Genomic DNA, 27,682 nt, shown 5'->3' on the forward strand with positions numbered 1-27,682 from the left:
AAACAGCTGGACGTTGGGCATGTTGTTAACCAACATCAGAGTCCAAGGGCGCCTAGCTGTTTGTCCTGAGCTGTGATGGGGAGCGCCGGGTGTGCCCACAGAGGGTCACCGGTAGGTGGAGGCATCCCTTCCTCTGCCCAGGTCAGGATTGCAGTTAGCTGATCTGCATAGTTTCTCTGAACCAGAGCCATCGGCAATGACAATAGTAGTAATCGTTGATAATGACTGAGGGCTTTCTATGTTCCAAGTGCTTTACACAATTGATTTGATTTAATTCTCATTAGAGCTGTATGACATAGGGACTATTTCTGCCCCCTTTCACAGATGACGACGCTGAGGCACAGGACCCTGCCCAAGGTCACACAACTAGTAAGGGGTAGAGCTGAGATTTGAACTCAGGCCGCCCAGCTCCTAGACCCCCACTCTGAAGCTCTACATCCTGGCAGAACCGGATGTAAGCTCCTCGGAGCTCTTGAAAACACAGCCTTATCTGTCCTGCCCACTGCTGCACCCCAGCACCTAGCGCAGTGCCCAGAACTTGACGGTCGCTCAGACGGAACACACACTCTCGTCTCCGCAAATATCGCCACAAGCTCCCACTCTGAGCTGCCCGATGGAGGAAGGGGCGGTAGACGCCCTGTTTTTCCTGACACCACAGCCTCCCACCTCCGGTCCTGGGTCCGCCACACAGCCAGCACCAATTCCATCCAAGAATAAAATCCATTATATAACCACACGGCAGACGTAGGGGTAAATGGAGAAGCAACCTAAAAGTGTCACTCGTCCACTTTCAGTCTCGAAAGGAAATCGATGGTCCAGTAGATAGAACGTCTCCTCTCCCCGTGAGCCTCCCTGGGCACGCAAACTTTCCTTCGTCTCCTTTCCTGGGTGCTCTCTCTATTTTATTTTATTTTATTTTATTTTATTTTATTTTATTTTATTTTATTTTATTTTATTTTGGTCGTGCACATTATTTGAAGTTACTATAGCAACGTGTCACCAGCTGGTATCGCATAGTAATGTTGGCATTTTAGGTAGCAAGCTCCCGAAGTTGGCTGTTTTCCCCCCTCTGCGATCTCATCACTCCCACTGATCTCAGGTGAGTGGGGGACACGTTGGCAGCAGCCATGCCCCTCCCCCTGTTGTGTTTGTGTTTCAAGGCTGGCCAAACCTTTAGCCTCTTCCTGGTTCCCCTGGCACTGCAGGGGTCCTGGCTGGTGTGTAGGTGTGTTTGCATCACGGCTGGTTAAATAGGTATGTTTGGTTGAGTGTTGTGCACCAAAGCTATCACCGTGGTGATGATGGTGATGGTGATGATGACGATTTCTTTATGCAAAGGAGTAGAATGATTGGGGGAGGGCTACTCTCCTGATCACAATCACCTAGTAGCCCAGCTAATGAATATTAATCACATGATCCTGGGTTTTTCTTTTGCCCTCTCCCCCTGGCACAGTGAAGGGACCCCTACTGTTTGCCTTTGGAGCTTCTGCCCTCTCCCAGGTGTGCGAGACCTCCCACACACTGCCGGGCTGAATTAATGAGGAGGCCTGATTGTCTGGGTGGCTGAAGAGGCTTAGCAGCCCCTCATCAGCCGAGTGCCTGGATGATTGCACTTATTTTTACACGTTTGACCTAGTTTCACACCGTGTCTCCTCATGCTGTGATTCATTAGCTACGTTTTAAACCTCCCTGAGAGGAGCCGAGGTGACTGTGCCCGGCTTGTGCCAGCGTCTCGGATACAATTTCTCTCTGGAATTTGATATGCAGGTCCCCCTGGTATTCTGTTTTAGGAAGCAATTTCCCATCCGGGCGCCTGGCATGCTGCTTGGGTATGGATGAGTGGCTGCCTCATGCCTTGGTAGTAAATCTACGTCCACTACAGCATCTCGGCCAGGGCTGGGAAGAGGCGGTCCTCACCGGCCTGGACTGCAGGGGACCCCTCCACCCCACTGTTCCCCACGCAGTGCTCAGAGGCTGCTGACAGGGCTGGGGGTGCGAGCTGCTACACTATAAAGTTTGAGCTGTGCCAATGTCAGGAGTATCTGAGTTGCTAAGGCAGATGCAGTCTGAGCATCACCCCCCACCCCCAATTCCTCTCTCTCTTTCTAAATATTTAAAACATGGTGGCTGGAGAAGATCTCAAACTTGTAAGAAGGGAGGGGGGCAGGAAGCGAGAAGGTGGATTTCCATGCTGAGGACACTGCTGATCAGGGGGACACGGCAGAGGAGCCTAGTGCTAAACCATCATGCTATCCGCGCGACAGAGGTTTTTCTGTTTTGTTTGTTTGTTTGTTTTAATTTAAATGACTGGAGGAGCCCTTTCTAAATACGAACCTGCAGCTGGTGTCTCAAGCCGTTTCACGGATCAGTCAGTCACCCTGGTGGGATGTCTGACAGGTGTGGTTCTAAGGTGGGCTAGACACCCGAGTAGAAACAGGGGCGCTCCCAGTCAGAAGTGAAACGCTGTCATTTCTCACTAACAGCCAAATGCAGGTAACTTGTCCAAACTTCAGTCTCACCGCAAGCACTACTGAGAGGCACCCAGCCGGGCGTTTCTCTGTGGCCGTGACAACGGAGAAGGGGACACGCTGGGAAAGTAAGGCTGATGGGTGGGTGAGCTGTAACACCCTGAGCCGGTCCTTATACAAAGATGATGGTTTCTTTCAAGAACCGGCCCCTCTCTCGCGGTGGGGACCAGTCCCCCTCCCCCTCTTGATGTTTTTCTAAAAGGAAGCATGGAAGTTTCTCTAAACAAGGCTTAAGACAATGCAGCCCTTTCAAGGTAATGCCAGTGAACTTGAGCAAGGAGGTTTGTTTTCCGCCCTTTTTGCCCCCTTCACATGCAAATCAAGCCTTTGGGAATGACAAGCTTTCCCTTGCTGTGCATTTGGGGCAGCCTTTGGTTCTCACAATGGTGGATTTCCCACCACACACACACACACACACACACACACACACACACACACACCGCCCAACCCCAGGGCTCCATTTCGCCAAAGCTTTAAAAGTAAACTATTGTCCGAGAGACGATCGCATTTTCTCTCCCGGGATCATGCATCACAGAACAGAAAGCCTGCCCAGCCTCTTACCTTGAAGCAGCCGTTACCTGCAGGGGAGGTCCTCCGTTCCTTGCAAAGCGATCCAGGCTCTGGCCAGCGGCAGAGTTACTCCACGAGAAGGAATAGTAAGTCCTTCATGTTGTAATTTTCACTGTTTAGATGCAAGGAGTGTAGTGGGTCTGCTCACGTAGGAATAAATAAAAAGCCGAACAAACTGCTGGGCTGCTACCATGTGAAAGAAAAGACCTCTAGTGGCCACAGGCTGAATTCTTTGAGGAAGGGAGACAGGAGATTGGAGGGAGTAGGAAATAGTGTGTGTGCTCTCTCCCTCCCCACTCCCCGCCTCTCTCTCTCTCTCTCTCTCTCTCTCTCTCTCTCTCTCTCTCTCTCTCTCTCTCACACACACACACACACACACACACACTCCACCTCCCAAACTCTAAGATTCCTCCTTTCCTGCATGCAGCCTGTCCAGAGAGATGCACAGTAATAAAGCCCGTGTCCTGGTGTAAGTGGGACCTGGTTAAGTTAGCAGTGATGGTGTTCTGTCTGGTTTAAAAGGGACTGACAATGGCACAAACTCACCCCCATCCCTGGGGGCCTGAGCTGGAGAGAGGCTCACCCCCTGGATGGCCAAGGCGGTCGCCCGGTGAAGAGGCTGGGGTCCCCGTCACCAGACACAGCGTCCACACTGCTGCCCCTGAGAGTCCAGCCTTGCCCTGTCTGCAGCTTGCATGCTTTCTGAGCATCCCTGTGTGTATGGTCACTAGCAGACCTGGCCTGGTGCTCAGAGGGCCCTGTGGCTGTCTTGAAATTCTGAATAGTTTTTAACAAGGACTCTGCATTTACATATCATCTGAGCCCCACTAATTGCATAGCTGGCCTTGCTGATAGGGAAAGCACCCCACCCCCGACCCCCGCCAACATCCTAGTTGGAAAGAACCTGGAAGCAAATGAGAATCCTGGTCTTTGGGAGCTACTTTAGGGAATGTGAACTTGAGGGACATTCGATTCCCGAAAGACTTCCTGTGGAGGGATACAGAAGGCACTTCCTGGGGACATCAGGGCTATTCTTCCAGCTAAACTGCAAATCGGACATCTGGGAGAACACTTTTATTTCATATTTGTTATATATTTTTAAGAAAGGAAAAAGTTGGGGGTCTCTTTGTTTTGGGGTGTGTTTGTGTGTGATTTTTTGTTGTTGTTTTTAACTAAGACAGCATTTGTGATACCAATCCCGCTTTCCTGGTTCAATCATAGTACCTCCAGGCCCACCTCTGGTGTGTGATAACCATTAACAGCGGGGCTCCTGGAGACATCCTTACCTCCCCAAGCCGACCATCTCCCGCAGCCTTGTTCTTGCCCATGCCTCATGGGGCTTCTTTGGCTCAGAGAGCAGTCCCTCTGGAATCTTGCCGGAGGCAATCTCCAGTGGCCCACCCCACCCCACAGTGGGTTTGTGGTCAGTACTTCCTTTGCCAGGTTTCTAGAGCAGATCTTCCTAAACCCTGCCTACGGACACGAGACCTAGCAGGAAACACATTCCTACAGACTCGTAGGATCTGGGAGGGAAAAAGCAGGAAAGGGTGAGGCATGGACTCTGGTGCCTGAAAGGATATGTCTCTCGCTCCTCTGAGCCCACAGGTCCTTCCAGACCCACCTGGTCTCCAGTCCTTGCATGGGCTCCCCTCTTGTCTGAATCCCTGTGGTGCAGGGTTTGCTTCCTGATCGAGGGTCTTGTACTTGTCCCTTCATGGATGTTACTCTTACTTTCCCAACTAGTTCACAAGCTCCTGGGGAACAAAGGCCATGTCTTCTCATCTCATTTCTTTCATCCTCCATGGCCCTTGACAAGTGCTGGTCCTGATGGCTGCTGGCCTCCCAGAGGCTCACTCATGGTGGTCCATGGAGAACTGCAGGACATTCAAGGTGCTATCGGACCATTTGATTCTTCTGTGCACCTCTTGGGGTAGACATAGGTGGATTATTATCCCACTTTACAGGTAAAAAAGGGGGGGCTTAGACATGTGAAATTATTTACAAGAAAATCAAACTGTCCCTAGGATCTTGATACGGGCTAGATCTCCTGACACCAATACAGTGCTCTTTTCCCAATGTCCAAGCAGCCGGAGAGGTAAGGATTGGGCCTTGTATTCTATTGGAGCTCCTATTCCAGTCCCAGGCACATAATAGGTGCTCAGTAAATGCTTTCTGGATGAATGAGCTGATGAATAAGCCATAAAGAGACATTTCCTCACAGAGAAGTTTCATATGATGATCTTGAAGCATCCATCTTATATAAAAACTGCTGTTTGAAATTTTAACCCTGCTATTTTGGCTTCTGTAAATGCTTGCTTGCTTAAATAATAAGGAAAATAAGACTATTCCTATTCCAGAGAGGCCGTGGACTATGCCCCAGACAGAGTTGTCAGTGCTGACACCAGGTCAGGCCTTGAGATATGGTCTCATGGCCCCTTCCCAGCACGTAGGCCTTCTTTCCCAGAAGGCCCGGAAGTCTCATTCCAAATTTGGGAGACAAAAGAGCTAGGAAAAGTATAAATAGAAAAGGTTTCCTCCATGTAGGGGGGCCCAGAATTTGAAAGGCACATTTTTCTCTGGCCCTGCACTTAATAAAATGTAACTCGTTTCTCTAAGCGTGGCTTGTTTTTTTTCCGGTCTTCTGTAACGATCTGGTAAGGATATATTCTTCATCCCTGGGGGGCATTTTTTTTTTAATTATTATTTTTTTTACTTCAGAGAGGAAAGGAGAGGGAGAGAGAGATCAAAACATCAATGAGAAAGAATCATTGATCGGCTGTCTCCTGCACACCCCCCACTGGGGACTGAGCCCACAACCTGGGCATGTGCCCTTGACCAGAATCAAACCGAGGACCCTTCAGTCCACAGGCTGACGCTCAATCCATTGAGCCAAACTGGCTAGGGCTCTGGGGGGCCATTTTTATACTTGCCTTGGATAGTTGGGGTATCTGAAGTCAAAGAAATGAAGATGAACCTCATGGTCTCCTCTCCATTATTTCATGACACTTTTCTTTGTTTCTTGCAGAGTCACTTTGTGGCGTGTATGACAGCTATCTTACACCAGATGGGCGACCAGCACTACTCCTTTTACATTGAGACCTTCCAGTCCAGCTCCGAGCTCGTGGTGAGTCTATAGGATGCTGGGGGCAGGGCGGGCGGTGTGAGGGAGACATGTCACACTTGGTTCTCAGGAGTTTGGGACAAGAAGGGCTCTGCTGTGGACCTTGAGGATGGGTGTGTCCAAGTTACAAACGGGACTGCGTGGTTTGCTATTCTCACCCCCCTTCAGGCTTGTACACATCTTCTGGAACATGCCCACATCAGAGATGAGACCTGAAGGTCAAGTCATGATTCATCAACAAACGTTTGTTAATGAATTTGGGGGCTTACGGGCATGAATGTTTGAGTAGCACAGTCCTGGGCTTGAACCCAGGATTTGTCCCAGTTAGCTGATCATGGGCAGGTTAACCTCTCTTCAGCTTTAGTCTCCCCATCTGTAAAGTGGAGATAATATCATTTATGTCACAGGGTTGGAAGTGGGTTAAATGAGAGCACCGCAGCTCTGAGATCCTAAGTGCTCAGCAACAGACAGCTAATATGACATTATGGTAATAAACGCATGGAGGAAGGTGGCCTCTGAACCGCTCTCTTCTGGCTTCTCTGCATTCATTGGCTCCAGGATGACTTCATCAACACAGAGCCCAGCCCGGCTGTCCCAGGGCACAGCAGGCCCTTCACCCTCAGCGTGGTCACCTTTGTCTTCGCCTCACTACAGCCATATTCAGGGGTTCTGCCCTGGGGCTCACTTTCCACTCTCCTTGGAGAGACCAAAGGCACCAGCATTGGACAAGCCTCAGAGAATGCCCCATACAACGGGGATCAGTAGGAAGCCAATTGCTGCCCTTTCATTTATTCGGGGGAGAGACTGTCCTTATTGGAGAGGATGGGCAAGAAATGGAACCTCCTTCTGGATATAAAACAAAAGGAAAGCTTAAAAACATAGGTTTTTCCCTCCCTCAAGTTCTCTGTCTTGGGACACGAAAATAAAAAGACCAGATTCACAATTGTTGACCCCCAATGGAAGGAAAGATGGGAAGGAAGGTGGGAAAGGGAGTTATTTATTGAACATACACACTTTCTTATATAACCCTCATGACAGCACAACATAGGTATCACTGCTCACTTTCCCAGGTCGACAGCCTGCTTGCTCAAGGCCACGTTGCTTATATGGGACAGAGGCGGGGTATGAACCTCTGCTCCAACCCTCACTCCACGCTACATCATCTCATTGGGAAGCCAGGTTGACCATGGATGAGCCAGAGGCCTTCTCCATTCCCACAGGGAGGGGGTGTGCCTGTGAGGGTATCCACACCTCCCCAGGTGACATCAGGATGAATAGCAATGCTCGCCATCATCATCATCGGGCACTTAGCGAACAGCACTTACCAAGGGCCAGGCTCTGTGCAAAGCATCTTCTGGTGCTCACGCCATTGTCACAGGGACCCTCTGGGGGAGTGCTGTCCCCATGCTGCCGAGGCCGAATCTGGGGCTTAATGCACTGCGGTAATTTCCCCTAGAAGCAAAGATTGCTGGAAAGGAACCAATCTTATTTCCAGAATTTTGCAATTTACTATGAAGCAGTGATTTTCAAATTACATTCCTCCCAGCCTCACTACCTCTCCCATACACACACACACACACACACACACACACACACACACACATTGCAACCACAGTTCTTCTACTTTTATCTAGTTTATATATTAGGTTTCAGGTAAGATTTTCTCTGAACAAAGAATTCTGCTGTTAAAATCACATGAAAACAGCTGGCGCAAGGAAAGCCCGGCCGGGTTTCCCAGGGTCTTAGATCTTACCTGAAGCACACAGGTGAAGGCCGCATGACTTCCTCCCTGCAGATCAGGAGGTCCCCCCGGCAGTGGTCCTGATCTCTGCTCCTTGCATTTGCCTCGCACTTGTGTTCCCCACAGATGGAGAGCAAGTCCGGTCGACTGCATAACCCAGTGGGGTGTGCTGTGATCCACTCGGAACCTCTTCGAAGGAGAGGGAGAGGTCGCTGCCCCACTTCCCCTAATCGGCCCGGGCTGGTGTCCGTGACACATGGATTAGCTGTGTTTACAGTACTGCTAATTCGGTGTTCATTTTAATAATAGTTTGTTTGCTCAATGGCCTGCGATGCTTTCATAGAGTGCAGATCATTTCCTTCTCAGATACATATTTGGGGAGATGATTATAAAATTGCCACAGCAGTGAATGCACTTATGTCTTTACTCCCAGAGACAGAATTAATCGTGCTTTGTTTTGAGAGCGTTACCGCATTTCGAGTTCCTGCTCCACTCGTATTTGTGAAACAGTCTCTCGGTAACCAACTTCAAGCTCCCATTTAAAAATCCACTGCTGTGGGCTTCATTGGATTTACCTAATGAAAGGTTGTGCCCCTTCTCTTTCTGCCCCACCAAAGATTCTAAAATCCTATCTAATAATAGACAAATATGCAAATTGACCATACCTCTGACACACCCACAAGCCACGCCCACCATCCAATCAGAGTGAGTATGCAAATTAACCCAAACCAAGATGGCTAAAGCCACAGAGAGCAAGGTTTCCTAGGTAACAGAGGAAGCCAAGCTTTCTGCCTGCCCTGGCCAGGCCTAAGCCTCCAATCAAGCTACAAAGTTTCAATTGTAGAAGGTAAACAAATTCAAACAAATGGCGGCAGAATGGAGCTTGAGAGAGCAGACCAGGGTTGCCGCCGGCAACAAGGGAAGCAAAGCTTTCTGCACACCCTGGCCGGGCCCTCCCCCTTAAGGCAACAAAGTTTCAATTATAACCCCAACACAAATGGCTGCCAGCCTCTGAGGGAGCCCCAGGCTTGGCTCCGCTCCAGGCTACAAAGTTTCAATTGTAGAAGGAAAATAAATTCCAGATACCAGGGCCTCTGCTTGGGTTGCCAGGGGGCGTGGCTGGCCTGCAAATCACCACAGGCCCCTCGCTCAGGCCGCCCCACACCCCAAGGGAACCCCCACCTGATCCGGGGCGCCCTTCAGGGCAAACCAGCTGGCCCCCACCCCTGTACCAGGCCTCTATCCTATCTAATAAAAGAGTACTATGCAGATTGATCATCACTGCAACACACAATATAGCTGCCCCCATGTGGTCAAAGATCCTGCCCCCATGTGGACACAAGATGGCCACCACAAGATGGCCAGCAGGAGAGGGCAGTTGGGAGGCACCTGGCCTGCAAGGGAGGGCAGTTGAGAGGGGCCAAGCCTGCAAGGGAGGGCAGTTGGAGGTGATCAACCCTGCAGGAGAGGGCAGTTAAGGGTGACCAGGCCGGCAGAGGAGGGAAGTTGGGGGCAAACAGGCTGGCAGCAGAGTGGTTAGGGGGTGATCAGGTTGGCAGGCAGAAGCGGTTAGGGGCAATCAGGAAGGCAGGCAGGCAAGCAGTTGGGAGCCAGCAGTCCTGGATTGTGAGAGGGATGTCTGATTGCCTGTTTAGGGATCCGACTGCCCACCGGGATCAGGCCTAAACGGGCAGTCGGACATCCCTTGAGGGGTCCCATATTGGAGAGGGTACAGGCTGGGCTGAGGGACATCCCCCTCCGTGCACGAATTTCGTGCACTGGGCCTCTAGTATATATAGAAACAGCCAGCAAGACCTGGGCGCTTTGAGTCTGTCCCTAGAAAACAAGATGACAGATGTGATTTTTTTTTTTTTTTTTTTACTATTTCAGGACTTCTTGATGGAGACATTCATCATGTTCAAGGACCTCATTGGGAAGAACGTGTATCCCTCAGACTGGATGGCCATGAGCATGGTTCAGAACAGGTGAGCCACCCGGCCTCCTCGCGGCCCCAGCACCCGCAGTCACTCGGAAGGACGCTGGTGGAGATAAGGCAGGATACTGTCTCCCTGTTGAAAAGAAATCCAAGTGTCCCAGCTCTTCTCTTTTTCTACTTTTAATCCCTGGGAAACTCCTCACCAATCCTGAACTTGGTGTGTTTCTTAATTTTTTTTTTTTTTTTTTTTACTCCTCATGCCTTTTTATGTGCTGACCTGGCTACTCCCCCCACCTTCTCCATTTTTCAAATATCAATGATTTAATCTAATTTTTTACTTATTATTGATTTGAGAGAGAAACATCGATGTGCTGTCCCACTTATTTATGCATTCATTGGTTGATTCTTGTATGTGCCCTGACTGGAGTTCGAGCCTGCAACCTTGGCATATTGAGACGATACTCTAACCAACTGAGCTACATGGCCAGGGCTCAAATACCAGTTAAAATATCCTACTTTGTCTGTGAAGCCTTCCCTAAATTCTTGGGACAGGAGAGCTTAAGGTCAGCCTTATTAAAATTATATTACTTTAATTTTTTTCAAAATAATAAAATACATTCTGTGACATGTGGTAAAATAAGTTTAGGATGTATTGGATTAAACAGCTTTGAATGAATTTCTGTGCTTCAGGACTTCTCAGAGCCTTTAATATGCTAATGTGATCCTCTAGTTGAGGATTTAGGATATAGCATTTCACAGTTTTCTTTGCCCATGGAACCATTTGGTATATATATATATATATATATATATATATATATATATATATATATATATATATATGTGTGTGTGTGTGTGTGTGTGTGTGTGTGTGTGTGTGTGTGTGTTGTGTATGTCTCTGTGTGTATATATAATACCTATTAACATCTCATAAAATACCAATGTAGCTCAAGTGTGACTCGGATCCCACATGGCCCACCTCAACATTAGATAAAAAGTAATTACACACAATTTCAGTCTTTAATGCTTTCTCTCAAGTAATATTATTTCCATCAAATGAAATTCAAATCATAACACTCAGCAATGTTTTATAATATTCCCTTTCTCCGGTCTTCTGGTATTTCTTAGGTTTCAGGATTTACCCAAGTCTCTCTTAGAACCTTATTCTCAATTCCTACTCACAAACTTCTTTAAAACTGGGTCTTCTTGGCTTCCACCCCCCACCCCCTGTCCCATTCTCTCTCACTTGCCTTTGCTGCCTTATATCTGTTTTAGGTCCTTCCGATGGAAAGCCCTTTTCTCTACCCTCACTAGAAGCTTGTTCTGTATCTCAGAAGCCAAGAATTGGCTGCAAGGACAGAAATATCCGGAGAGGGTGGAAGAAGGGGAAACTGACGAGGCAAAAAGGGAAGACTATGAACCTTTTATATATGAATAGTTTTGTCGTTGGCTACAGTCTGAGACTTTCTATCTTATGTGCGCCTAAGAGCTGACTCCAGTCCCAGCTGGCCTCTGTCCCTTCCTTTTCTGTCCTCTGAAAAGCTGCCTTCCCTCTCCCTGGATGCCTGGGTGCCTAGCCATGTGACTTGATAAGCACACCTGCCCACAGTGCTCCCGGGGCCAGCTTTGGGGACTGGAGGAAGGGAGGAGAGGTTAATCAAGGACAAAAGAAGTATCTGTTGGTGTATCCCAGCTTATGGTAGGAGGAGGAAAAGCAGCCCAGCAACAAAATGTCAGAATTCTCAGTCTGGACTAACCTTGACCTGATTCTCCTGTTTGCATCGCATAGGTGGGAGGCTGGCTTTGCAATGACTAAAATGTTGGTGGAAGTTAGGTCCAGGCCACCTCATGAATCATAGGGTCCCTTCCTGGCCCTATGTCAGGGCCAGCTTCCTGGGCATGCAGACTGTACAGTTGCATAGGACTCTCTACCCTAAAGGGTCCCATGCCTGGTGTAATGCCCTGCTGTCATCACCCTGAAATTCTGAGTAATTTTTCAACACGGAGACTCGCTTTCATCGTGAACTGAGCTCAGCAAAGTATGTAGCTCGTCTGCCTTATGCCAACGCTCAGTCATCTCGTGTTTTGGTGGTAGCCAGCTCCTAAACTGCGTGTGAATCCCTTTGCTGTCTGCCAGCTGGTCAGTAATGTCTTGGCGTTTTGCCAAATTACGTGAAGCACCTGGGTGAGTCATCTATGACTCACCCTACACTTCAGATACTTTCAACTATTCACCGTTATCTACGGTTTCATCCATCTATGACTTTGCATAAACTATGACTCTCCTCCCTTCTGGACCCAACTCAGCATGAAAGCATCCTTCAAATTCTTGACCCTGTCATTGCTCCTTTGTGTATCCTTTTAGGACCCCCTTGTGATAAGAGAATGTGTTCCCTCTCTGTGTTTCCATACATGCCCCTATTATAGACCTTACTCCCACCGTACTGTAATTCCCTCTTCACATGCATATGAAAAATGCTAGTCACGTGACCCACCTTTGGAACTCGGGGTAGGGGAGGGGGAGACATGGCTATGGTTAGTTCTACCCAAAGCACAAAGTCCAAGAGCAAAGGGGGAGGTAGAAGAAATTGTCCTCCAAGGAAAATCTGGGAGTTGTTATGAGAAGGAGGAATGGATGATGGACAGGCAAAGCAATGCAGAGACATTCACCGCTGACACAGGTCAGGGGGATGGGAGCCCTGAGCAGGCCAGCCCCCCCCCCCCCCCCACACACACACACACTTCTGAGTTGTCTTCTCTCATCCTGGAGGAAACTCCGGGAAGAGCTTTGGAGAAATGTTCCCTCCGGAAATAACAGCTCGCCGTGGACTCTAGTCTTTTGTGGGGACAGGCCACCAGAGATGATATAGTAGCCCTTGCTTCTTTATGCCTGTAATACTAGAATATAATCTAAGGGATCTGTGAAGGTGGAATTGTCTCCAAAATATAAATATTTGTGTCTCTTAAGGATCAGCTAAGTATTTATATCTCAGAAACACAGCCTGGGTTTCAAAGGTCTTAGCTCTGTCACTTAATCTCTTGGAATCTCCTTGGCACCGTGCTGGAACCTCGGAGGAACTCGCCAAAGGGAAGCGTTGGCATCTTCAGGTGCAGAAGCAAAGGTAGCCTTGGGCTAGAGAAGCATGTGCCTAATGTCAACCAGAAAAGACGCCTATTGCCCTTGCAGGTTCATAGGTTAGTTAGTAGCATTCCTGCATCTTCGGGCCACAGTGATTCCCCTACAGTGATGGGACACTGGACATATTATCACTGGTTTTGCCTTTTGTGTAAAATGTTATAATAGCTAACAGGTATTGAGCACCTAGATCCACCACTTTCATGAATGCATTACATGTATTAGCTTATTTAATCTTCACAGCAGCTTTGTGTTGTAGAATTGTTATCCACATTTTACATATGAGGCAGGAAGAGATGAGTAACTCCCTCGGTGTTACACTGCTAATAAGAAACAGAGAAGCCACGCAATCGGAGCCCATGCTCTTAATCTCTACTGCTTTATCCTGTAAAACAGTGAGGCTGGGATCATTGCACACACACGCCAGCTATATATTTATTGGCCCAGATAGCTGAAAGAGGCCCGAAAAGGTAAATTGCTCAAGGTCATGCAACTAGTTAGTGAAAAAGTTCAATGTAAACTGAACAAACAAACAAAAATCATGCACCAGATCAGTATTCCCCAGGGCACTGGTTTCAAAAAATAATGGCAGCCAAAGCTCCATTCATTCAGGCAGCCGAGGCAAACTTCATGTGTTGGTCAGTCTGTACATTGCAATTTCCTTCCTCCCTCCCTCTCTCCCTTCCTTCCTCCCTCCCTTCCTTCCTCCCTCCCTTCCTTCCTTCCTTCCTTCCTTCCTTCCTTCCTTCCTTCCTTCCTTCCTTCCTTCCTTCCTTCCTTTCATGTACATTTGTTATAAGGTACCTGTTTTTATAACTTCTCTATTACCACTTATGATCTATACTGTATATGCATCAGTCATACAAAATGTATCTGCTTGCTAGGGGAGGGAATGGCACTTTCCAGATTTGAGGTCCCCATGGCTGTGCGCTGTTTGTGTATGCAGACATAGTCACATGTCTACTGTGAGAACGGCCACCTGTTAGAGCATTTTTCATTTTGGTAAGAGGCAGCATTCAGAAAGATCTGATTTATGGGACATGTTTAATTTTTAAATGACTGAGTTCTTTATAATATTGTCAATTAACAAAATTCTGCCTAGGAACCTCCTTTGTCCTCTTCTGTCGGCACCTCAGTTGGGAAATCCAGCATTTTGAGGAGGCTTGAGGATTTATACCCATCCCTAGAGTTGCTCTAAATGGAATCATCCACACGTATTCATCGAGTGTCCTGACATCCAGGGGTCTAGGGAGTGGAGAGACCCATTTATGCTTTGGTCCCAGGAGGGAGGGGCTCGCATCCTAGTTGGTGAGACCGTGATATGCCCAGGGAACGGTGACCAAGTGCTGCAGTCACTATTGGCGCTCAGAGCACAGAGAGTGACCAGAGAAGATAGGATAGGATTTTAGACTGCCAGGGTTCAAGGCCTGCCTCCACCATTTAATTAGTTACGTGACCTTGGGAAAAATTACTTAGTCATGGTGACTCAGCTTTTCGCACTCTTACATGGGGCTAATAACAGTACCATCACAGAGGACTTTTGTGGGGACCAAAATGAAAAGAAATAATACATATAAAGTAGTTAGAACAGTGTTTGATACATAGCAAGCATTTCCTAAGCATTACCTATTATTTTTACTTTTCACATTCCAGGGGTCTGGGGATACCCAAAATATTTCACAGAGGAGGCAAATCTGGGGTGGGTCTTGTCTACCTTTATCAGTGACGTATTTCAAGGTCTAACGTCGTCTCAAGCACATAATAGGCCCATAGTAGGGTCCCAGGAGTTGGTTGTAGGCGGTTGAGTAGGGCAGTGCCCAGCAGTCCTGTGCAGGCTCCATCAGTCGTCTGACAAATCACCGTTTCCCACTTCCCTTCCTCCTACACACATTAGTTTATGTGCCCCTCCTTTGGTAGGCCCCACCCCCCTCAACCCATGTTCACCCAGAAGGAGGTCTCCATGGGTTCATTAGCCAGCACAGTCTACCTGACCCGACATGTGGCTGGCCACAGCACACCAGGTTCCAGAGCCTGCTGTGTCCCTCGCTGGAATCCTAAATCACGGAAGTGTCCGGGCACTCGGGGTGACCCTCCGGTCCTCCTGCCTCAGAGCAGCAAGGTGCCGGGTAGTTAGGACAACGACCCTGGACTCCCATGTGCCGAGGTAGTGGCCCTGGCCTTCATAGACTGCCTCTCCTCTCATCTTCACACCCGCTCATCTTACTCAGGGGCAGTTGAGGTTCCAGAGGTCAGGCAGCCAGCTCTAGGCCACAGCATCTGTGTGCACCTTCCCTCCCTACGTCCAGCCTGAGGACTGTGCATGGGACACTCAGGAGCGGACACTGGGACTCCTGGCAGCCTCCAGTCACAAGGATCTGTGCTGCCTGGGAGGAGGAGGGGAAGGAGGAGGAGGAGGAGGAGGAGGAGGAGGAGGAGGAGGAGGAGGAGGAGGAGGAGGTCCAGTGCTGCAGTGAGGCTTCCTGGCAAGCGCTTTCCAGGACGCCGACCTTGGGGCTGGCCCCCTTTCCGCCAGTTCTTCCTGCTCCAGCAGCTGACTTCCCTTGCACGTGGCTTCTGCTTCCTCACGGAATCATCTGCTCTTGGCTCCCACTCAGGGCCCAAGTTGCCTGCATTCTCCCCAATTGTCCTGCTTTCGGACTGTCTAAAAAGGTCAGATTTACTACTCTCCAGGCCTGGGTATGCCCACTGGGTACCCAAAGATCACTCATAGGCTGCTGGCCACACAGGGAAACTGCCTGAGTCGCAGCGGCCCTGCGCCCATCCAGCTCGGGCGGAGCAGCAGGCTGCCCGGGGCACAGCGTGCAGGGCCCTGTGCGTGGCGGCGTGAGAAGGAGTATGCCCAGTGCCAGAGACCATGCAGGCTGCCTCCAGGGAGCCGGGGCATCTTCCAGGTTAATTGCACAGGCTTTGGAGAAAGAGACACCCGAGACTGGAACTGGACTCCGCCGCTTCTTGGCTGTGTGAATGCGGGGAGATGATTTGATCTTTCTGATGCTCAGTTTCCTCTTCTGTTAAGTGGCTGTAATAACAGCATCTGCCTCCGTCGGTAGAACTAAATGAAATATAATGAAATATTGTCTGCAGAGCACCTGGCACAGGGTCTGTGAAGGGGGCGATGCTACTCCCATCACTGATGTTGTTAACGAAGAGAGCGCACAACGTGGCTTGAACAGAATTACAGAGATTTCCTTGCGGACAGAAGAGCCTGGAGTTAAATAGTGAGGTGCTGGAGGCAGCATGCCTTCGTTTAAACCCTGGTTCCACGGTGTACTGATTGGCTTATTGGGAAAGCTACCTAAACTCCCATCTCTAAAGCGGAAACAGTGTCCAGATCAGGAAGTCACTTGAGAATTAAAAAGAAAGAAAGAACCCACGCGAAGAACTGAGCACAGAGCGCGTCCTCGGCAGCTGTGGCTGGGATGGTTATTGATCTTGTAGAGCTGCTACACATCACAGCCGAGATGCAGGAGGGGCTGGGCTGAGAACTGATGGTGACTTTTGCTTTCGACAAGTCAAGTTCACTGTTGAAAGTCACAGAAAGAGTTGAATGTGCTTTCATTCTAAACCACTTCACCATATTAGTGCTGAGGCTTTAAGTGAAATTATAGAAGGAGGAAGAGAAGGAGGAGGAGGAGGAGGAAAAATATGAAGAAGAAAAGGAAGGAGGAGGAGGAGGTGGAAGAAAGAAAAAAAGGAGGAGGAGGAGAGTAGGAGGAAGAGTGGAGGAGGTGGTGGAAGAAGATGAAGAACAAGAGGAAGAAGGAGGAGGAGACAAAAAGAACGACTTTTCCAAACCCAAACATGGGAAACCAAAGTTGGGTGATATTCTGATTTCCATAGAGTGGCTGCAGAAGAATCCGGAGAGAGGAAACTTTGTTTGCTACCTGCCACCAGTCCCCACCATCAGCACGGGCCTTTGAGAGCTGGGGACAGGTTTAGGACAACAATCAAACGAATGACTGTTACCGAAACTGCCGATAACTTTGTTGCTGCCGACGACGAGTCAGACTCCTCATGTCGGTATCGTATTAGCGAGTCTGAAAGGTTTCTACATAATATGACAGCCACTCAGTGCAGTCCCCTCTGGGGAATCAGATTCTAATCTATAAGGAGAAAATATAGATATTTCTTGGAAGGCATCTTAGGAAGTGACAGAAGAGCCGAACCAAAGAAATGCCACGTTTTGGCAGCCTGACGTGATGGCGGACTTTGTGGGACTATTGGCTCCTGTCGCTGCATGGTCCTGCTTGCCTCAGAACCAGTGGCCGGCCACTCCTTGTCCTCTGCCTGTTGGTTTTGCTGTCAGTCCCTGCCTGCGGGAGAAGAAGGCAGCGACCGGAGGGTCCTGAAGTGGCCACAGCTTCCCCAGGCGCCGTGTAACAGCTCTATGCTCAGCACTTACCACACAGCGACCTGTGGAAGAGGTTACATTACTGCTATTTCACAAACAAGGAAACTGAGCCATCAAAGGTGACACGAACATGTCCCAAACCCACACAGAGGGGAAGTGGCCAAGCCAGAAATTATATCCAGTCACGTGTGTCTGTACAAATCTTGTGATCCCGATGCGTTGCCCTCGTTGTTCAACAAACATTTGAGTGTTCACCTAGCTGAGGGTTCCTTAGGAGCAACGAGCGATCCAGCCGTTGCTGTAGGTGCCCTGCCCACACCCTTGGCCCAAAACACCTGCCCCTTTGGTAGACATGCCCCGTACATCCTGAGAGCTCCCTACTTCTTTCATTCTCTGGGCTTCCTCTGGCTGCAGGAGAGTGTTCGGCGCCCTACAGTGAGGCCGGAAGTGCTAGGGACTTAACATCCATAAAAGCAACTTTCAAACAGCGAGGGGCTGGCATTAATGGACACATGACCCCGCCCCCTCATCCCTGGGAGGGGACACATCTCTGTGCAGGTGGGTTCTGTACAGTCTCCCCGAGGTTCCTACGCAGCATGGAGTTTCAGTCATTATGCACAGCAATAACCTTCAAATAAATACTTCCTCCACTGGCTTCCCACTGCGTCTCGGGGAGGCCAAATAGGCGTTTTCCCTGGATGAGCCACTCCATAGGGAAATTGTTGATTGTCCACTGTCAATCAAAAATTACAGGCAATAGTACAGGTGAGATCTGGCCGCTGCCCGCTAAGATTTTACAAGCACGTCCACACACAGTGGAGACTTGGCCAGAGCCGGGCATGTAGCTGTTGGGAGGCGACTGCACAGGTCCAGCAGAGACATGACGGTGGCTTGGTCAGGTCAGTGGCAACGGGGTCATGCAGTAGTCAAATTCTGGGCATATTCTGAAAATAATGTTAAGAGATTTTGCTGACAGGCCAAGTGTAGGACGTGACAGAAAGAGAACAGTTAAGGATGCTCCCAAAGGCATGTCTCCCCCCTTGAGCAATCAGAAGCACGGCCTTGTCCTTAGCTGGGATAGAAGACTACAGAAGAGCGCAGGTAACGGGAGCTGGGTTTTGACATGTGTGTTTGAGATGCCTATTAGTCATCCAAGTGACGACAGAGAGCAGAGAGCTGGGATGCAAGCTGGAGCCAGGGCGGTGAGGCCAGGGGTGACGGTATAGACGTTTGCGAGTCAAAGGCGTATAGATTGGAGAGTAGATGAGCTCATGGAGGGAGACTCTGATTTCAAAGGAAGTACAGCAGAGGAGGCACATGACTGAGCCACACTAATAACCACCCCAGACCGTGATGAATACTGGGAAAGGAAGTGGCAGTGAGTATCCTTCGGGGACACAGGATGCAGCAGACCCTGCTCCACGGAGATTAGACGGGGAGGGTGTTCTATACAGAGGTGGAGCATGTCTGGGAACTCAGAAAACAACCAGAAGTGCAAGGGGCCTTCTAGACTCGTGAGGAACGAGTCTAGAAGAAAGGAAGGCTGGGCTCCAATCCTAGAGGGCACTGACATTGAGAGAAGAGCTTGGACTTATCCTATGGGCAGCAGGGGCCATAGAGGGGGGGATTGGCATGATTGGAGCTGACTGGTAGGGCAAGGGGCTCTTGAGGCAGAAGGGGCAAGAGACGGGAGGCTGCAGGACCAGTTAGTGGGGCTCAGCAGGAGAGGGAGGGACGGACAGGAAGACATTTAAGAAGAAACACAATTTGCCCTGGCCGGTTTGGCTCAGTAGATAAGAGTGTCAGACTGCAGACTGAAGGGTCCCGGGTTCGATTCAGGTCAAAGGGTACATGCCCGGGTTGTGGGTTCCATCCCCAGTGGGGGGCATGCAGGAGGCAGCCAGTCAATGATTCTCATCATTGATGTTTCCATCTCTCTCTCCCTCTCCCTTTCTCTCTGAAATTAATAAAAATATATATTTATAAATATTTAAAAGAATAAACACAATTAGACAACAGGCATCAAAATGTTAAGTGTGCATAGCCTGTGGCCAGTATGTCCACTCTGAGGGGAAGGCTGGAGAAGAGGTGTGGAGATGGGAGGTGAAGGTGTGCAGATGAGGGTCACTGACACACTGCTTGGAACAGAAAAGGCTGTGAAACCACATGAAGGTCCCACAGTAAATGACTGATTCAATAAAGGGCGACACAGCCACACCACGGAACGCTTCTCAGTGATTAAAAGGGGTGATATATATCTGAGTTCACTGGCATGAAAGGAACACACAGTGTATTGCTGAGTGAAAAAGACAGGCTGTGAAACAGCATTTATCGTTTAACCCCATTCATCAAAACGGTATCTGTAAAATATCAGCTGTGCATAGAGTCTGGGGAGACCTCTGAGATTGCATTCATCAAACGCCAACGATGGTTTACTTTAGATGATAGATAGGATTTGGTGGTGTGTTTCTGTTTGTTTAGGGAGGGGGCAGTTTCTCTCCCTATCTTTCTGGATGGCATGAATTTTCTGCCCTAAGCATGTAGAAGTTTAAACAAAAGGCAATACTAGTACAAATTTACTAACGGAAGTCAAACAGATGGTCTTTGAGTTCTTGCCAGGCAAACGTGACCCCAGGTCTACAGTGTGAGCAGATGGTAAGTGGGTCGGCTGACCTCTCTCTCCCTTGGGTCTTCGGGGCACTCTCTGAGGGATCTTTGGGGGAGGGGAGGGTTGCCTGAGATTGAGGGCTCAGATGGCCTGATGACCTTCTCTCCTCCTCCAGGGTCTTCCTGAGAGCTATCAACAAGTTTGCAGAAATCATGAACCAGAAGTTCCTGGAACACACGAACTTTGAGTTCCAGGTGAGTAGGAGGCACCTGAGTGGGCATCTTGGGCTGGTTGCTCCATCAGACACATCCCAGTACACACACGGGTATGCCATGTCTCTGTGCTGCCTCAGAGGGGTGTGGGCAGGGTTTGGAATCAGGCCCCTGATTAAATAGTCAGTAGCTGAGCAGCTTATGCAAATGTGACTGCATAATGGATCTTGTGTTAAGGAGACTCGCACTGCTTCATTTGTCAGAGTGGGCACCACCTTCTAAAGATGGATCACGTTCTCTTACTTTTCTATTCACTCACAGACACTGAAAAATAAAGCTCTCAGTACATCTCTGTGACTCCCGATTCCTCCTGAAATCACTTGTGCTCAGACAGGACGGGGGGCCTCCATGAGACACAGCCCCTTAGAGCATGTCCCTGGGGCTAGCACATGCTAGCTCCTCAAAACGCAGGCAAGAAGGACCAACTCTTCAAAGCCTGTGGAAAAGTCCACGTTGCTACCTCTGGCTGGAGATGCGAGAGATGCCCAGAGAAGTGGGGGTTTCATACATGGATTGTTTGAGATTATGAGCTGTGTGACTTTAGGCAAAGGACTTGACCTCTCTGTGCCCCAGTTGCCTCAGCATCAAATTATGATGCTACTTGTAGCTCATTGGAGTGTGGAGAGGATTACATGAATTAAGTCACTTAAAGTTCTTAAAACAGTGCCAGGAACATTATATTCGTTCATTATAATTATACTCATTGGTATCACTTTGATGGTGATGGTGATGATGGTTCTAAATGTGTCGGGTCTGGGAACTCACATGTCAGTTCTCAGTAATCAGGACTGTAGGGAGGCGTCTTGCTGGTCACCATGACATTGCCTAGGGCAGTCAACCCCACAAGATTTTGTAGCACTGGAGAATGGCCAGCACTACAAAATGAAATGTCTCTTTTTTCTAATGAGACTTCGTAGATATTTATTGATAAATACTCAAGAACAGGACCATTTTTCAACCTTATCTTTGTCCTGCTCAGCCCATGTTCTCCTCGCCTCCTGTGCGAGCGGGTTTGTTCTCTGTACCCTGCCTGGAACACACCTTGTCTCCTTCTTCTGGTTTCATTAATTATGCATTTAATATCGGCAGGAACAGCATCCATCTCTGGGCCCTGCCAGCCCTGGCAGCCGCTGTCCAGAGGAGGGGCAGGTGCAATGAGATGGCCCCTAGTGTCCTTTCCAGAACTGTGGCTTTCTGATTCAAAGGGCAAAAAGCAAGAAGCTCTGTGGGGCCACTCCATAGGTGACAAGACGAGAGAATTACAAAAATGATGTCTTCTGCTGGGGCTAAAATAATTTGCATCTCTAGGCTCTGCTCAGGATGCTGGGCCCTGGCATTCCCATCGATTTGCATGGTCAGGGAAGACCAAGAGAGGATTTCTAACTAAACTCATTGGGATTTTTGTGTAGGAGTTATAGTCGTGGGTCTAAGCCAGTGGTCGGCAAACTGCGGCTCTGTTGACTAATGAGTTTGCCGACCACTGGGATAGGGGATTAATCACAAGGAACAACAACAGCCTGTAATTATTGGAATGGAGAGTCTAGGTCAGTGGTCGGCAAACTCATTAGTCAACAGAGCAGCAAACCGCAGCTCGCGAGCCGCAGTTTGCCAACCACTGGTTTAAGCTATTGCTTTGAGGGATTCGAAAGCAAAGCAGAGCATCGCCTTGCCTTCCAATATTGTGGAGTCTTGATAGGAGGCTGTGAATCCATCTTGTAGCAGCCAAGCCTTTGAAAGAGGTGACTAACTTTTACTAGGCACCTACTTAGGGCATTTTGATGCTCATTATAACCCCATTAGGTTGGGATATACCCATTTTATTGGTGAATAAACTGAGCTTCAGAAAAGTGGTTGACTTTTCTGTTAAAGGTCATCTGACCACTCAGTGGGGTGGCTGGGAGTCAGGCCTCTCTGTAAAGCCAAGCCCTTTCACGCCTCTGCACTGTCTCTTAGGAGCAGGTACCTTTGCCTCTACCAGACAGCTCTATTTAGCTCCAGAAACACTGTCTGCCCTGGTTAGCGCTCGCTGGCCCAGGGACAGGCAGCTGTATCAATACTGGCTGTAGGACTAGACCCTCCATGTAGGAAACTCTGACTGGCCCAGGAATCCGTGGTTACACCTTGGGTGTGCTCTTTGGCCCCAGGAAAATTGCTTCTGCCTTAGGCAGCTGTCTGAATGCCACTAAGATCCCTCTCTCTCTCCTGGGGAAGCTCTAATTGGCTCTGAGTTTGGCAATTCCAGCCTTGGCCTTGAGGCATTTCTGGATTAGCTCTGGGCACCGGACCACCTTGGGATCATTTTTGAAGCTGTACTGAGAAGCCGTGAAATGAAGCTTCTGTGGTATTCCCAGCCATTAGAGGAGGAATGAGGGCAGGCTTGGTCTTTATAATAAAAATGTAACCAGTAATGGTATATATAAAAAAAAAAAGAGGGAGCACACACAGAGAGGGAGCACTCACCAAAGCCTAGAAGAGGCCCAAAGTGTCGCCTGCCTAGAGGCGCACGGTGGGACGAGGTGACAGCTCCACCAGGCAGAAAGATGGTCACAGGCTGGAGATGGCTTCTTCGGCCCTGCCTGCTTCCGCTTGAGGGCCCCAGAGAGCCTCTGGCCCCATGTCCCTAGCCTGAGTCCATGTCTGGAAACTCCCACTCCCAGAGTCCACAGTACCCCCAGAATGGTCCAGGCAGCTGCGCCTTTACCGCTCAGAGGGAGGCACGCCCATTGCATTTCAGCAGCAGCATGTGCTGGGCACTTCCCCTCGCCCCCCGCCACCCCCCGCCCCTAATTGGAATTTGGGGTAAAGAATAATTCAAGCCAAAACCGGTTTGGCTCAGTGGATAGAGCGTCGGTCTGCGGACTGGAAGGTCCCAGGTTCGATTCCGGTCAAGGGCATGTACATTGGTTACGGGCACATCCCCCAGTGGGGGGTGTGCAGGAGGCAGCTGGTCGATGTCTCTCTCTCATCGATGTTTCTAGCTCTCTATCCCTCTCCCTTCCTCTCTGTGAAAAATCAATAAAATATATTAAAAAGGGGAAAAAAAAAGAATAGTTCAAGGCCATTAGAAAGAATGTTATAGCAGTGGTTCTCAACCTTTCTAATGTCGCGACCCTTTAATACAGTTCCTCATGTTGTGGTGACCCCCAACCATAAAATTATTTTCGTTGCTACTCCATAACTGTAAGTTTGCTACTGTTATGAATCGTAATGTAAATATCTGTGTTTTCCGATGGTCTTAGGCGACCCTGCTAGCGGTTCTCAACCTGTGGGTCGCTGGAGGGAGAGGAGCGTGGACTCAGAGGCCAGCTTCACCGTTCTGCAGCCATGTGTCCCTGCTCTCTAACGTGGGGGAATAACACTACAAATCTCAGAGTTTCTCGGGAGGACTTAACAACAATGCCTACAGAGTGAGGCTCATTAATGCACTCATTCAACAAACACAAGTGTCCCCCCAAAATGTACACACACTTTAACAGCTGATAGCTCAATTTTGAAATGAAATGTATTTTAATAAACAGTGTCTTTATAAGTATTCAAGTGCGTGCATACATTTGGGGGGGGGGGATACCTTATGTTCCCTGAGCACACGCTGGGTCAAACACAACACTAGACGCTGGAAATAGAAGAATGAATAGAAAGATGAGGTTCTTGCCTGCGTGGCGCTTGCATCCAGCCGAGGAGACAGGACATAATTAGTTCCACTTAAAGTAATATGTCAGAAACCCTGTGAACGGGGCGTGATGAGGGTGAATGGTGGGTGGCTCTCCTTTAGCCTGGGAGAGCCTTGGAGGGTTCCCAGGAAGGGATGTTTGAACTGAGGAGGAGTTTGCCAGGCAGAGCCTTCCTCATTTAGTCCCTAGAACCACCCTCTATAGGTACTATTAGCCTCATGTTCCAGGTGAGGAAACCGAGGCTCCGAGCCGTAAGGAAACTTGCCGGTGACAACGGAGCTGGGACTTGCCTGAGAGACTCTGTGAAAATAAACGATAAAAGCAGCAAAAAGCAGCACAGAGGTCCTGTGCCTTCACACTCACAGCTCTAGCCATGGAGGCTGCATCACAGCCTCTCCTGCACAGAGATGCAGAAACAAGGATGTCGGCTACAGCTCTGATGCTAAAGGGAGAAAAGGTGGAGTCGAGCTAAATGTCTGCAGTTGAAGGAGTTGGTTAAAATGGAAGTACATCCTTACACAGAACGCCCCCGCCATAAACCAGAACGGAGCAGATCTGAATCTGCTAATATGCAAACATCTGCAACATAGATTTATGAGAAACTAGCAGAACACCACAGATATTAGGAAAGATGTCCATACATACATTGTTTATATATACATAATTTTTGGAAGGGTAGCCAGTAAATTGTTAAGATTTTCTTCTGGGAAATTAGACAAGGGTGCAGGCATGGTAGGATGGAACTATCTTATTATTTAATATTTTCTACCATTTAATTTTTTTTTTACAATGTGGGTATTCTATAATTTTAAGAGTTAATTAAAAATAGCTAAATTCAGGTTACAGTATGATTTGGACTGGGTTTTACTGTTTTACATCTGTGAAATAAGGGCCTTGGATCAGAGAACCCTTCAATTTATTCCAGCTCTATGCTTCTGTTGTCCTATGATTTCAAAATATTTAATTCCTAATCAAAAATCTCCTCCCCCGGGAAAAGGGAGCCGTGTGTTTTGCAAAAGCCCCTCTGGCTTCTCCGAACCAGCCGAGCTGGGTACTTAGTAGAAATGCCACCAGGCAGCTTGAGGCAAGGAGGAAAGAAAAAATCTGAGACCTTTTGAAACGACTGGAGAATTTCTCTAACAATACAATGATCAATAAATACATATTTTCTGGAACCCAGCTGTATTCAAACTGTTGTGCTGAATATGTCATAAGGGATACAAATAAATGGAAGGCAGGACTATTGGTACTTATGGGGCCTTCAGTTAGAAACGACAGGGCCATACATATACATACTCTTCAATCAGCGCCCCCGCCAATGCCACCATGCCATTCACTGAGCGTTTGCCAGGCGCCAAGGCTGTGCTGGATGCCTTCAGGCTCATATTATCTCATCAGCACTTAGAACAGTCCTTGACCAGGTATGGTAGTTACCATTCTGTCCCCATTTCCTAGGTAAGGAAAGCGAGGCTCAGAAAGGTCCAGCACAACAGAGACCACCCAGCCAGTGAGAGCTAGCACTGGCACCCACACCCTTGTCCGTGAGGTGCTGATGCTTGTGCTCCTCCCGTCAGGGGAAGTGAGGGGAGCCCCAGGCCAGGTGCGGGACAGAGGGCCCCGCTCTGCGGTTGCAGACGCTGAGTGCTACTCAGTTCAGCAGGGACTGCGCACGCAGATGAGCTCGGCCATCTGGGAAGCTTCCTGAAGGAAGTGGGTCTTGAACCAGGATTTGAAGAAGGAATAGGACTTGGATGCTGTGGGTCTGAGCACCACAGTGAGCAAAGCCAAGGAGTCCGTGGGGTCTGAGCAGACCAGCCCTCAGAAAGAGGCAGTTTGTTGAGGGCAGAAATACTGGAAAATGAGTGGGGCCCGAAAAGCCAGGTCAGTGCACTTGGTCCTGTTCTTCTCGAGCAAAGTCGGGGAAAGTTGGGGGCTGAGGAGGCCCCCTGGGTGCCAAGCACCATCTAGTTGTGGCCGCTGCTCACCACTCAGGGCCTTGCACAGAGCCACTGGCCGTGACCACCTTCCTTAGTTCCAAAGTCGGTCCCACAGAGCCCTCTGGCAGGGGCTGTGGTGAGGTGCCCAGGGCACCTTTTCCGATCCACTAAGAAAAGGAGGCTCTGGATCTAGGGTCTCATGGTCCACAAAGATCTCCCAGGAGGAAAGCAGAAGAAAATGAGGTCCACTCCTAAGGATGTGCCCACCTCGACGCAGAAACTTATATGTAGATGCTCATAGCTGCACTATTCATAATAGCCACTCGGTGGAAACAACCCAGTGACCGCCAGTGGGTGAACGGATACACAAAAGCATGGTGCATCCTGATGACAGAGGAGTTTCAGCAACAAGAAGAAATGAAGTACCGACACATGTGACCGCATGGGTGAACCTGGGAAACATCAGGCTGAGTGAAGAGCCACGCATCTGTGGAATATTGGACTAAGCAGAGAAGGAAAGTAGTCCCTGGTCTCCAGGCCTGAGGAGGAGGGAGCAATGGGGAGTGACCGCTGGTAGGTAGGAGGTATCTTTTTGGGATGATGAAAATGTTCTAAAATTAGATGGAGATGGCAGTGTAGTATCTTGTGAATATACTAAAACCCACTAAATTATACACATTAAAAAGTGAATATTATCATATGTGAATTATACTTCAGTTTTTAAAAAGAAAAGCAGGAATGGGGTGACAGAAAGCATTTCTGAAGGACTAAGTCAGTGGAAGACAGGGGAGCAAGAGACGCAACCAGATCCAACATGTCTTGTGTTGCCAAATATGTTGGGGGGACATTTCTGGAATTACTCTCAAAAGCAATAGCAAGTCAACTTACTTTGTCATCTCTCAGCTTCCTATTCCATTCTGATTATTCTGATGAAATTCCCTAACGTCAGAAATTTCTCACCTCACAGTGACCCTTCCCACGTCCTGTGACCAGGTTGTCCTTTTCCTGGCTTTCTGTTTCACATCCTGGTCTTAAATGGGAGGAAGTGCGAGCTCCGGGCCCAGCAGCCCAAATCAGCACATTTTTAAAACCTGCAAATCACAGGGCGCCGGGAGGAAAGACAGTCTGAGGAGTCCCCGGAGACCCGACCTGCACTGCGAGTTTGGATAAGCGGGGTTACTGTGGAAACACAGGGCGTGGGATCTGCTTCGAAGGGTTATAGGGAAGCATTTTCAGGACTTTGAGGAAGGGAGTGGTAGGATCCAACTTCTTTTAAAAGGTCCTCTGGCCTCTCTGTGGAGAGTTGATTTTACGGGAGCCACAAGCCAGCAGGTCACCTCACTGCACCCCGGGAGTGGCTTGGTCTTTTGAACTCTGGGAGGTAAGGTTTCAATAAAGAAAGCACATCCCCTCAACGGAATCTGAGCAGCATGCGGGCAGGGTCTGTAGTCTGTGTGACCCCTGCCCTACCCTCCTGTGATGATAACATCTGGCACATTGGTATTCAATAAATATATGTTATTTTTTGACTGACTGTGAGGTGTGGAGAGAGCCGTGGATGTCAATCAGAAAGCCTAGGTTCAAATCCTGGCTTTGCCTCAATCTCCTCATCTGTAAAATGGGACTAATAACAGCTACCCATTATTGAGAGCTGGAAGGAGGGGGCATGGGAAAGGGCCTGGCCCGTGGTAAAAATGGAGTGTTGTCTTGCTTCTTTCTGAAACTGGAACCACATGCCCATCTGAAAGCAACACTCTGGGCAGCAATACGGCTGTTATCAAGGGTAGAGGTGC

At 48.9% G+C, this 27,682-nt stretch overlaps 2 protein-coding genes across 2 annotated transcripts in view; one reads left to right on the top strand and one right to left on the bottom strand.

The window, feature by feature from the left end:
- INSYN2B (inhibitory synaptic factor family member 2B) overlaps positions 1 to 3,230 on the bottom strand; it is a 100,974-nt gene extending 97,744 nt beyond the window's left edge. The window contains exon 1 of the mRNA XM_079772612.1: positions 3,090 to 3,230. The gene's annotated coding sequence lies outside the window, so the exon portion shown is untranslated. The remainder of the gene's footprint in view (positions 1 to 3,089) is intronic.
- The window catches only part of DOCK2 (dedicator of cytokinesis 2), a 365,999-nt gene that overhangs the window by 275,624 nt on the left and 62,693 nt on the right, over positions 1 to 27,682 (top strand). The window contains exons 28-30 of the mRNA XM_079772611.1: positions 6,124 to 6,222; positions 9,851 to 9,945; positions 20,185 to 20,263. Of these exons, the coding sequence (XP_079628737.1) occupies positions 6,124 to 6,222; positions 9,851 to 9,945; positions 20,185 to 20,263 (273 nt within the window). The remainder of the gene's footprint in view (positions 1 to 6,123; positions 6,223 to 9,850; positions 9,946 to 20,184; positions 20,264 to 27,682) is intronic.

The sequence above is a fragment of the Cnephaeus nilssonii genome (assembly GCF_951640355.1).
Source record: "Cnephaeus nilssonii genome assembly, chromosome: 5".
Lineage (NCBI taxonomy): Eukaryota > Metazoa > Chordata > Mammalia > Chiroptera > Vespertilionidae > Cnephaeus > Cnephaeus nilssonii.